At 43.4% G+C, this 12,734-nt stretch overlaps 2 protein-coding genes across 2 annotated transcripts in view; one reads left to right on the top strand and one right to left on the bottom strand.

Moving 5' to 3' along the window:
* LOC118273607 (protein eyes shut) overlaps nt 1–893 on the top strand; it is a 16,390-nt gene extending 15,497 nt beyond the window's left edge. Inside the window, exon 21 of the mRNA XM_035590658.2 lies at nt 163–893. Coding sequence (XP_035446551.2) covers nt 163–326 — 164 coding nt within the window. The 3' untranslated portion in view covers nt 327–893. The remainder of the gene's footprint in view (nt 1–162) is intronic.
* LOC118273603 (fibronectin type-III domain-containing protein 3a) lies at nt 586–12,734 on the bottom strand. The gene is given in 8 exon segments (XM_035590652.2): nt 586–3,031; nt 3,034–3,184; nt 3,276–5,478; nt 5,558–5,721; nt 5,812–6,134; nt 6,727–6,919; nt 9,661–9,848; nt 12,502–12,734. Coding segments are annotated over 8 exon segments (3,519 nt in total). The 5' UTR covers nt 12,671–12,734; the 3' UTR covers nt 586–2,903.

Below are 12,734 nucleotides of genomic sequence, written 5' to 3'. Positions count from 1 at the left end.
AAAAAAAAAATGCCATGGGCAGAGCTAAAACTTGTCTTCCTACACTTCATATTCGAGCGTATTTTATGTAACGTTAATCAATTTTCAAGTTTCCCACATATTTATGTATAACCTAAGCTGTGGAAATTACTTGTAAGACTAATCGAGTTATTTATTTTACAGGTGGCATATCAGACAATGACTACGAAAAAGCGAAAAAACTATTCCCAAATAATTTCAAAGGCTGCATCGACCAAATATCTACAAGGGAGAAATCATTTATAACGAATTACACAGAAGTGTATAGCGAAAACGTGAAGTCGTGCCAACTGTACCCCCCAACTTAATCAGACTAAGTTAAAATAAGAACTAGGTAATTGTGAAAATACTCATAGTACAAAACTCTAGTCTTCTTATAGGACCAATGTCTTATAAACACAATGTTAACATAGGACACGTAATTAAGTATTTATAACTTATGGGTGCAATTATATGTAAGGTTGTTCTTAGTATTACTTATAACTTAGTATTATGGCATTTGAGCAGATCTTAATTAAGTTTGGTGGTATGTTTTGTATTGTAGAAAAACAAATTAAACATTCAATGTACACAAAATATAGTTTTATTGATATATTCATGTTTAATAAATTGTATACATAACATCATCAAATATTATATTAAAACATATACATTTTTCGTTATACGTTACATACTCAAACACAAATACAATATGAGATGTTATCCCCGTTATTCTCATTAATTTAAAAACGTTTAGTTCTCAACACAATGCAGTAATTTCAATTGGCATACATGTTCAGCATCTAAACATGCTCCTTACACGAAGCTCATGAATATCAGATTTATTTACATTTCATTATTAAAGCATGTACATTTATAAAAGTCATAGAATTCATTAGGCCTATTTACAAGTGGAATAAAGTTGGAATGCTTGACCATAGTACACAATTTAGCTTGCAATCGGTGTATTGTACAAGAGTGTAAAACTCACTAGGAACATCGATTCCTTCACTTGATACACGATACTATTCTGATAATAATTTCTAAAAAATAAATATTTATATTAAGCGATAAAGAATAAATAATTGTTAATTGCACATCGTCATTATGATAAATTTTTCGAAAATTAAATAATAAATTTATAACAGTGTAAGCTGCGCTTACGTTTTAAATTATGCCGTACGGAAATAGGCACGAAGTGAATTTCTCAACTACAGAAATATTAACAAATTTAATAAAAACAGAAGACATTTCAAATCCAAAAAGTAACACGTACTCTAGGAATGTTTCAGACAATAATAATAATAAAGATACAATAGAAAGAATAGAATATGCTAATCACAGTAGAAGTAAATATTACATATTTACGATATATTAATGCCTATTGGTGCGTAATTGTATCCCAACCATAAACAATAATAAATAAATACAGCGACGTACAGGGCGCCGCGCGGTACGAGGCGGCGGCCCGGTACGTACGTACGGTCGAATACAATACGAAGCCTACGTAACAATGACAATATTCAATGTTATTTATTATGTACGACATTACCTTCACGAAACGACATTAATCTGAATAATGATACTAAGAAACATCAAAGTTCATCCCCGTACAATGCTTTATTTACTCTAGTTCTGAATATAAATGATACTTAAATTCACTTTTTCTTATCTACAAGAAATTCGTTTATTAAAATTATATTTATAGGTATATGAACATCAGTTAACAATTTTCTAATAATGTTATTAAAGTAACAGACACCAGTATGGGAATCTAATTTAAAATATCATATTTCAAACATAATTTTCTAAAATTGAATTCCTGTTCTTACTTTTATACCGGGTGGTAACAATCTCAATAATTCGTAATCTCTAAATTTATAAACAAATTAATTAATCTATATTATATAATGTCATCAATAAAAGGTCATGTTCTGAGAATTAAAAACAACAATATTATGAAGTTATCGATAATACAATATAATTAGGTACATCGATACTATCAAATAAGCACTCGGAGCATATAAAATCGGATTGTTCTGTGTCGCGCGCGTGCCGAGTGGACACGGGCGGCCGTGGCCAGCCGGGGACTGGCGACACAGGACTCGTCAAGGATAAGCATTGATTCATTCTATAAACAAAGCATTTACTTGTAAAATCAGTCTCATTCGCATAAGGAAGTGATCACAGCACACACACTGGAAACTCGTTGCAGAGCGAGGGGCCACGTCCCTCTTAACAAAACTTTAATAATAATATAGAGCACCTCGTTTGCTATCTTCTTATAATTAAATCTGATAAAGTTATGCAACAGATCGTTCGATAATTCAATTTTATAAAAATATCAAATGTATGGAAAAATACAAAGAGGATAAAATAGTAAATATCGGAAGTACGTGTCGTATCACCATCTAAACAAATATTACGATTCGATATTCAAATATAGTATAACAAGCACAACGGCATTTCGCTAATACAGTAAATAAAATAATAAGTTACAAGCATAGACTAGATTTATGAAAATTTGTGAAAGTTTAGATACAACACATAGGAGACACGATAGAACGAGAGGCTCTCTCGCTCGACTGTAAAAAATATACACTCTGAATGGCAACCTCACATCGATGCAAAAAATGCAAAGCCGGTAATATTTTTGTAATCTAAATTAAAACATCGATATCCATCGACGGACGCGACGAGAGGCGCGGCCATCGCGAGCTGGCGCCCGTCCGCCGCCCGGACTCGGCCGTACAAAACACGAGAACTCGAGTCACTCGGCCACAGTCGGCCACAGTCGGCCACGTCGGCCGCACTCGGCCACCGTCGGCCGCAGCCGGCCGCACTCAGCCATAGTCGGCCGGCTACAGGCGGGCCAGCGCGCGCGGCCGGGCCGCGGCCAGCTCGCGTCACGGCCGCGCCTCCACCAGGCGCTGCAGCAGCACGGCCACGCACACGGCCAGCGCCAGGAACGCCGCCGCCATCAGCAGCGCCACGTGCCCCGGCTGCAGCGCGCGCGTCGTGCGCGGTCGCCGCACGCGGGCGCCGGCGCCGCGCCCGCCACCGCCAGGCGCGCCGCCGGGCCCCACGCGCCCGCCAGCCCGGCGCGCACGCAGCACAGCCGCACCAGGTACTCCGCGCCCAGCTCCAGCTCCTCCAGCTGGAACTGCGTCTCGCTGCCAGAGTACACCTGCACAACACACGCACGGTTATACCAACATTATACCGACACGAATTCGATAACGTCGAACAATTGGGAATTGGATTAATCGAGAACTGACCTGCTTGTAAACGGCGTCCTTGGCGCGCGCGCACTGCAGCACGTACTCGGAGTCTTCCAGCGCATCCCACGACACCAGCGCGGCGCGGGGGGCGCACTGCTGCACCGTGGGGGCGCGGGGCGCGGGCGGGGGCGCGCTGATGGTGCTGGCCTCCAGCGGCTCCGACCAGACGCCGCGGCCGCCGCGCTCGTCGCTGGCACGTATCCGGAATGCGTAAGTAGTCGCCTCGCGCAGCTTCTTGACCTTGCAGGAGCGCGCGGAGCCGCGGTACACGGGGCGGAAGTCGCGGGCGTCCAGCGAGCGCATCTCCACGCAGTACTGGGCGCCGTCCCCGGCCGCGGCGGGCCAGTCCAGCCGCAGGTAGTTGTGCTGCGCCTGTACACAGCGTAGTGCGGGCGGCGCGGGCGGCCGCGGCCGGGTTGCGGCGCGCGCCTCCTCGGACCACTCGCCCAGCCCCAGCTCGTTGAGCGCGGCCACCCGCACGCGGTACACGGTGTCGGGCTCCAGCCCCTGCACGAGCCGCTCGGGCGCCGGCCCGTCCGTGTCGAAGGCGGCGTCGCCCACCTCCACGCGGTAGCGCAGCACGATGGCGCCGTGCGCCGGCGGGGGGCGCCAGTGCAGGCGCAGGCTGTCGGCCGTGGCCTCGTGGCGCAGGCCGGCGGGGGCGCCGGGCGGGGCGCGCGGCGTCAGCACGTCGCGCACGCCGGACCACGCGCCGCGCCCCGCAGAGTTAGTGGCGCACACTCGGAAGAAGTAGGGGGAGAACGGGACCAAACGTCCCACCAGGCAGCTCGTCTCCGCACCCCTGTACACTTCTGAGAAGGCGTCGTCGACGTTCGTTGCGCTCATTTCGAGGCGATAGTCGAGGATGGGTGCTCCATTGTCGCGTGGTGCGGTCCATTCCAGGCGAGCAGCGCGAGCGCCCTCCAGTTGTGCAGTGGGGGTTTCGGGTGCCTCAGGTGGCGCCGGTGCCGTCGAGAACGTGAGAGCTTGAGACGGTGGGCTCGCGCCCACCCTGTTGTGCGCCGTGACCCACGTACGATACTCACGACCGGGCATCAGTTCACGAACTATACATTCGCAGTCAACTCCTTGATAGGCGACGCGAGCAGCTCCGTCAGTATCGGCCGAGGGAACGATTTCCACCCGATACTCGGTGATGGGCGCGCCGCCGGTACAGTCGGGCGCCCGCCAGCGCAGCGCCAGCAGCGTGCTGCGCGGCTCGGCGGCGGGCGCCGGCGCCGGCGGGGCGCCAGGCACCGCGCACTCCGTGGTCACAGTCTCGGTGGCAGACCAGTCGCTGGCGCCGGCCTCGTTGTTACAACGCACGCGCGCTCGGTAAGGTGTACCGGGCAGTAGTCGATCGCAATGTGCTTCACGCTCGGGTCCACGGTAAGCCGGTCGGTATCCATCGCCAGCGTCGAGCTCGAGGGTATAGGAATCGATGGCTGCGCCACCGTCATCGACAGGTGGTTCCCAGCGTAGGCGGAAAGCACGTGAATGAATACGTCCACGTGCAGTCGGTCTTCCAGGTGGCCCGGGGCGTTCAGGTAGCGTTCGGTACGTCACTTCTACAGACCAGGGACCTTGACCGTCGACGGTCTCACTTCGAAGACGAAAACGGTAATCGGTAGCACGATGGAGTCCACTGCAGACGTAAGATCGGTCTGGACCCGAATACACTGGTAAAAATCCGTGGCCGCGAGCTGCGTCGTCCATTTGTAAGGTAAATTCTTCGTCGGAGCGACGCTCCCACCCGAGAACCAAGGACTCGTTGCTGGCAGAAGTCAGCGCGGGGGGAGCGGGGGCCGGCGGGGGCGAGCCCGTGGTCCAGGCGACTGCCTCCTCGCTCCACTCGCCGCGCCCGCACTCGTTGACTGCGGCGATACGGAACCGGTAGCGAGTCTGCGGCCGGAGGTTGTTGACCGTGTGCTGCCGAGTACGGGGCCGGCTGATCTCTACGAAGCCCTCGCCGTCGTCCATCTCCAGCACGTAGTAGAGGATGCGCGCGCCGTTGTCGGTGGCGGCGTTCCAGCGGAGCGGCAGCGAGGTGCGCGCCCGCTGCGCCACGCGCGGCGCCGGCATCTGGTCGGGGCGCGCGGCGGGGGCGCGGAATGTGGCCGACGCACTCGTCGCATCTAACTTGCCGGCGCGGATTTGGAGGCATACCGAATATTCATAACCCGGTTTCAGATCTCTCACCCTGTTACAAAAAAAGAACGAGTTATTATGGAAATCAAATCATGGAACTTCAATTTGTAGGAATATATAGTCTCACTCACCGGCATGTAAGACTTTGTCCACTATAGATAGCCTTGTAGCGGCCACCAGCCTTACGATCAGCCAGGAGCAAATCGTAAGTTAACTCGCCACTTGGTACTATGACGTCTTCTGGCACTGGTATATTCCAAATCACTAGAGCGCTGGTCGACGATACATCAGTGATCTGAAAATTTTCAATTCACCTCTTAATTCTATATTCTATAAAGTAAAATAATTAGACGTATCACACATACATTCATGTTTAACTACAAACCTGAGGTGTGCGTCTAGCAGCAAACATGTCGAGTATGGCCTGGGCCGACGTTTCATCTTCACCCTCTCCGTCGCCTTGGACAGAGGCTGCGGCAGATGAGCCATCGCCTTGTACTGAAGTTTCGGCTGAGGAAGCTTCTCCTTCCTCGGACCAGGCTCCGGAGGAGGTGGTCGTGCCGCTGCCGACGCCGGCGGTGCTGGCGCCGCTGCTGGGTCCACTGCTGGGCATGCTGTTGGCTAAGCTGCCACCGCCACTACTGCCCGCGCGCCCGTTCAATTCCTTCCGCGGAGACAACGACGGCGTACTAGCACCCGAATTCGCATCTGCATTCACAATATTGATAACTGTTTAATGATTGATGAAATACAATTAACCAATAAAATTGCTATTTATTGTTATAGCAGATTTACTCTTCTTGCCACTCCTGCTTGCAAATTTACTACAAGTATACTTGAAACCACATATTTTTTCCATTCATTCCCCAAAAACATACTTCAACTTTTCACTTTTAACTATTAAATTCCAAATAAAAGGATGTAAACTTATTTTTACCTAGCATACATAATTTCCAACTACCTGCTATATCAAGTATTATTTATTACAAAGTATTTCAAATGATTAAACTTAAATATATTTTTTCCTAAACAGAACCAAATCACAGCATGAGTTTTAAAATTTTCAGTAAATTATAGTAGTTACAACATGGAGACAATATGTCTAAAAGGATAAGAAGTCATGATGCACATTGGCAACTACACACATATTGTTAAATTGATGCAATGAAGCAATGCAGGTTATCAATCAATAAGCTAAACAAAAAGACAGGAATACATCTAAACAATGATTAAAAAACACACACACACAACTTTATAAGCAGCAATATCAATAAATATTTGGAAACAAAAAAAAACTCACCAATTCCGTTGTTCCTATTAGTTTGTTTCCTTTCTAGTTTTTGTTTTAGTTTAGAGTACTGCCTCTGGGTCCTCTCGTCTTTCTGGTACACTGGAGGTGGGGAATGCTGCATGTGGTGTGGAACGTGGTGGAAGTGCGGTGGGTAGCCCGTACTGTAGTAGTGTTGCGGTCCCCCCGTACCATTTGTAGGAGGCTGGAAGAACAAGTGTCACTTGTCAAGTACCTACATTGATTCTTATAAAATGATTGCCAATGATTTGTTCATATACCTACAATGAACTATTTTGTGTAATTACGAATAGTGGGTAGATTAAAATTAATAATAATATTAGTAGGTAACGAAAGAATCTAAACCATTTCATTTTACAGCAATGTCAAGTGAGTATTTTTATTACTTCAAACACATTGATATATTATTGCCTTATGTATGTATGGATAGTTAGCATGTATTTATTTTTAGAATTATCTTAGATTATATCTTGATGTGAACCTATTTAGGTAAAACAGAGAAACAAATTTATTTAATTTTCATTAAACATAAGGCACAAACATTGAGAACTCCACATACATAAGCATATTGTATTAAAACCTGTGTAATAAAATGAAATAAACAAGTTTATTTGAACAGACCCGATTATGTCCTGCTTGTTGAGAGGCATTCGCCTTATTTTGCTCAGGATCACCCATTTTTAAGACTTTAACAGCATTTAAATAACAATTTCAATAGTTTTTAGTAAACGTCACTGCCACGTACTAGCAACAGCCAACTGTTTTTCGTGATAACACTGCGCTACACAATCATACGCGAACGTATAACTTCGCCACGATTAGATTAGCCTCGCATAAAGCGCGACTTTATTTAATCACCTACCTACTGAATATTGTCGGATAACAACGCCTGTACACAAATTTTAAAGCGAAATGTCCATGTACCTAGGTACACTGTTGAAATTACAAGCGAAACAATCGATGTAACGACAGAAATGTTTACACAGAAGGTTCAAGCTATCGAAGTGATTTTGTCAGTTGTGAACTTGTACTCAGTTTACATTGTACATTTTTATTTAACTACAACATGATACACAGTTAATAGTTAGCCAAATTGTGAATCATCTAGAAAACACGCTTTAGATTATTATTTGTTATTTGTTGGTAAATAAATCGCTTTTGCTACCGTTTCGCCGGTACAAACAAAAGGCAACGAACTGATGACATTAATTAAACGTCAAACTTTGATTTGACACTGACAGTTGCATTGCACTTGCATTGTGCCATTGCGTTTAGAAACAAAACAGGATCTTATATTTTTCTTTACTCAACTGGCGTCCATAATTTATCAAAGAGTACAGTTCATTAATCAATTTATAAACTCTTTCTTTGTAATTTTGCTGTTAAGCTTAAAAAAATATAAGCCGAACTAGAGACTAACAGATTTTAAGGTATTCTTTTCATTTGGTTCATCCACCACTAAAAAGCATTACCAAGTCTTTATACATTAATTTAAGTAAAATTAAAAGCAGTCAAACTACACTAGGTTTATGGGCGTTGGATAATATACATCGGATCATGTTAGTAGTTGATTGTCAACAACTTTAAAATGTTAATAGCATATATTGGCCTTGATGGGCCATTGAACCGCGAAGGTATGCTGTGAGCGAAAAATACGGTTGTACACATACTATACCTACTAAGATGTTGCGAATACCGAATTGATATTGGCATAATATGGGTACTGAACCTCATTATCTGATTGAGAAGATATTATTTTTTAAAGCCCAGAATCGATTAATATGCTCATCTTTTGCGAATACATCTACTACCTAGGTACATAGAAGTATGCAGTATACATGATGTACACGAGTAAAGTTATATAACGAGGTGGCTGCAATTTGTTAGCGATTGGCTGTTGGAGGTGAAACTATCAAACGGATAACAAGAAGTTTATTAGATAACAAGAACCTGCAAGTGCATGATAGAATTACTAGATTGCGGGTGCACTACGTATTGTCCCCTATTCTTAGGATCGCAAGGTCGAAAGTCCTACTGCGCAGTAAATGGGATTCCTTTGATTATCCTGTTGTGGAATCGGAATCATTTTATAGTCATTGTACCTATATGGTTCATTCTTTCTAGGATTGCTAGGTAGGTAAGACAAGATCCTTCGTTTTTGTAATAAAAAAGAACCCTCTTAGATCCGTGTTGCGCATATGGTATATGAGTCAGAAATTCATAGAAAGAAGCTACTTAAGTAGCTCTAACAAAACAAGGATCTGATTAGCTCTATCCGGGATAAGGCTAATTAGTTTTACTTGCATAACACGGCATGACATGGCTATCCTGGTCAAGACACGCATGTCACACGTACCACGTGATCATATTGCATCAATGACCATTGTTACAGCCGATGGAGTATGCAATTGATTAAAGTGATCGGTTCCAACTTCTGAGCTATTCACACATTCCGGAGAAAAACCTTTTTATGAACATGGACGCCTAACGCAAAAAGAAGGGTAAAAAACAATGAAACCTACAATAAGTTTGACCCTAATATCTACTTCTTTGCATACTGCCTAGTGGGTTACCGGGGCTTCGGCTCGAAAAGTAGCAGCAGGAGTAGGAACGAGGTGGTTTTTAGTCAGTAAGAGTCTGACACTCCCTCTCGCCTCGCCCAAAGCAGGAAGAGTAATTGGTTAATAACTGCGTTAAAAAAGATCTACTGCTGTGTGTTTTTATACTGCCCATGACAGTTCTAGAATAGATGGACTGATTTCTATATCTATTTTGCGACCGAATAGATACCTTGTTACCGTAGTAGAGTTCCTACCTAAGTAGTTATTACCTTGTTCCTAGACAAACTGGCAAAGTGGAAGATATTTGCTTAAGAACGAAAAGGTGGTTTTAAACAAAAAGATACGAATATTGTTATAAACTTACATAATGATGTGGTGGCTGGTGGTGGGGCGGTGGTTGGTGGTGTTGTGGCTGGTGGTGCGGCGGCTGGTGATGCGCTGCGTGGTGCGGATGCGCCTGCGCATGCACCAGGTAGTGCCGCATATTCTCATCTAACACCGGCGGCATCATTGGGGGCATCATCGTGCCTGACGGCACTACTGGCATACCGCCTGAAAACATACAATATGAGTTTAATAAATAAAATAAGTAGAAGATTTAAGGTATGTACTAACTAACTAACTTTTTCATTGAATAGCCACTCCTATGTTGAAAGAAGAAGGCTCACAATCCATACTAGCAATTTTGTTCCATCTATCTCCTTTTAATTAGCCATACTAAAAAGGTTTTAGGTACCTACTAACTAGTGCCCCTTGGTTTCTGCTTAGTATTTAAGTTTTGCTAGTATTGCCCACCTACTAAGACAGCTAATTAATAAACAACAACTGATGATGTCACACTATGAAATAAAGATTAAAAAATATAGTCGTGGTCCATATAAGGAATGTTTTTCCTTCGACCGGATTTAAATTATTATAATTGAAGTTAATTAATACAATTATCAACGGCCATTAATAACGTAATTTCCAATCATGATCGGATTAACGTCAAACGACGATAATATAATGTTGCTAGGTAAAAAAAACCTATATAAACTTCTTACTTTAAGTAACGTTTTAATTAATTAGAAATTAAAAGAAATAAGTGGTTCAGTTTGATAAAATAAATTAAACATTATAAATAGCTTTCGAGATAACATAACCAAGTTATTTGCGATCCATATTACTTAACCGCCAAAAAAATTGCTTCACCTTATTGCAAGCGTACACGTATTGTTGTTTAATGTTTACATTTTACACTGATAAGATAAATAAAATCATCAAAAAGTTAATGGCTAGGTATAATTTATTTATGTATTCAGTATAAACATGGCTGATAATAAATAATGTTTGCATGTAGTGATGTGCGGCAGGTTGCGTGCTCGGGCGGAGTGCCACGTCACGGGTGGCTTAATTCCGCTTTATTTTGACATCGACGACGCCGACGCGCCGTTCCGCCCCGTAACTTTGTGGTTATGAATGAACGTGTTTCGGGTGTTCGTAGAAAGCGTTCTTTGTGTGATCATCCGGCTCGGTACGAAGCGCCCGCGGCGGAAACGTGCCGCATAGCTAAGGCCGGCTCGCGAACTCGCGATGCAACACGACCGCAGTCTTGAGCAATGCCGTGCACTAGGTATCCCACGAGAGCCTTGAAGCTCTTTGTTTCGACTCACGGTAGAAGGGTTTTTTCCCAGTTTTAATTCGTTACGGTTACTTAACTTTCTGACACAACCACTAATTGAATGTGGTTTGCCGAGATTCTATTTTTAGCCAACCCTAATTACTGTTTTGGAAAACAAAATAATGGCAGTAAACAAATTCTAAACACGGCCCATTGTGTCTATATTTAGAAAGGTAATTAGCTTATGCAAATTATTTATTGACTTGGCTACCTGTAAAGTTTAATCTACTGTACAAAGGATTTATAATGTTATGGTATTACATTCTAGATCAAAGATCTTTTATAGCTAACTACAGGTTACTATGTGGTACTTATGTCAAGTCAAATGGATGGATTATATGACTACAAAGTATGGGCACTAACTTATAATCACGTAACGATAGTAAAAGAATGTTACCACAGCACTAACTATTAGATAGCTGCCGTACTTAGTGTTACGAGCAAATAAATAATAAGTAAATTACAAAACAGACATTTATGTACATGATAAAACACTACACATAATAAATTTCGCATTCCATGAGTGAAAATATTCACTTAACATCATAAAACATTACTGGCTGTAATAAAACAAATTAGTTAACTAAAGACTATTTGAAAACTTTGCATTTCTTCACAAATATTTTGTTAACGAGCATGTTAAGCACCTAAACTGAATTAACATTAATTAAACGCCTCTAACTAGGGTTAGTGACCTCTCTAAATTGAATTTAATGCAAGGAGTATTGATAAGAGGAGGGTGAACAAAGTCATCATTAAACGCAGTTCTTGAAAAGATAAATAATAAAAATCAATTTAGAACATAAAAGATAACGTAGGAGGAAAAAGAGTACACTATTTGTGAAACTTTAAATTTATGTCAAATCTTGGATAAACCAGGACCTAAAGAGTAATTGTAAAAACTTGGGCTTGACTCAACAGTAAAAACGCCAATTATGGAAGTTAATTTACAAGTCACAATGCCAATGACCAAGTCAGAATCATCATCATCACACATCAACAGCCTATAAGTGTCCACTGCTGAGCAAAGACCTCTTCTCAGATGGAGAAGATATGAGCATTAATTACCATGGATCTTTTAACGATTGTATTGCCCTTTATTTTAAGGTTTTCTTTCTAAATCTAATAAACTTCATAGTTTCAGAGGTGTTTACTTAAGTCTTTGACTGCCAATAGAAAACTGTTGAAGGCAAATCCTCCGCTAACGTCGGTCACCGGTGACCACCACGGCGTTCCATGTGTTTTATAATCATTTAAGTGAGCACCTTGCACTTGCTATAAGACCACCTAACACTTTAGACCCCTTATAAAACAATGATGATCAACGCTAGCTCAGGATCAGGCTTCAACAGGTTTTTGTCAGCATTGTGTTTCCTGATGGGTATAACCTGGGTGTCTTCAAAGCCCGAGTGAATAGGTTGCTTGTGGACAGACGTGCTCCATCGTAGGCCGCATCATCACTTACCATCAGGCGAGATAGCGGCCAAACGTCGGCCCATTTAATATAAAAAAAAAAAAAAATTTAGAGGCTTAACAACAACTTACCGTATTCAGGGAGGACGGTACACATGTGCGCATGCTGAGGATGTTGCGAGGGGTGAGGACACATCTCCTGCGGGACGTAGTATTGTTCGGGAGGGTAGTACTCTCCGTAGTAGCCGTCGCCAGGGCCGCCCCCGCCCCCGCCTCCCTCTGCGACCCCCACGCCGACCATGGTGGGCACTAGCACTGCATGGCACGCTGCCGTCCACGCCGCATCTGACTCAAACGACAACGAT

This window comes from Spodoptera frugiperda, chromosome 1, assembly GCF_023101765.2.
Source record: "Spodoptera frugiperda isolate SF20-4 chromosome 1, AGI-APGP_CSIRO_Sfru_2.0, whole genome shotgun sequence".
Taxonomy (NCBI): domain Eukaryota; kingdom Metazoa; phylum Arthropoda; class Insecta; order Lepidoptera; family Noctuidae; genus Spodoptera; species Spodoptera frugiperda.
Note: the sequence above shows the minus strand (reverse complement) of the source record. Positions and strands in the feature narration are given on the sequence as shown.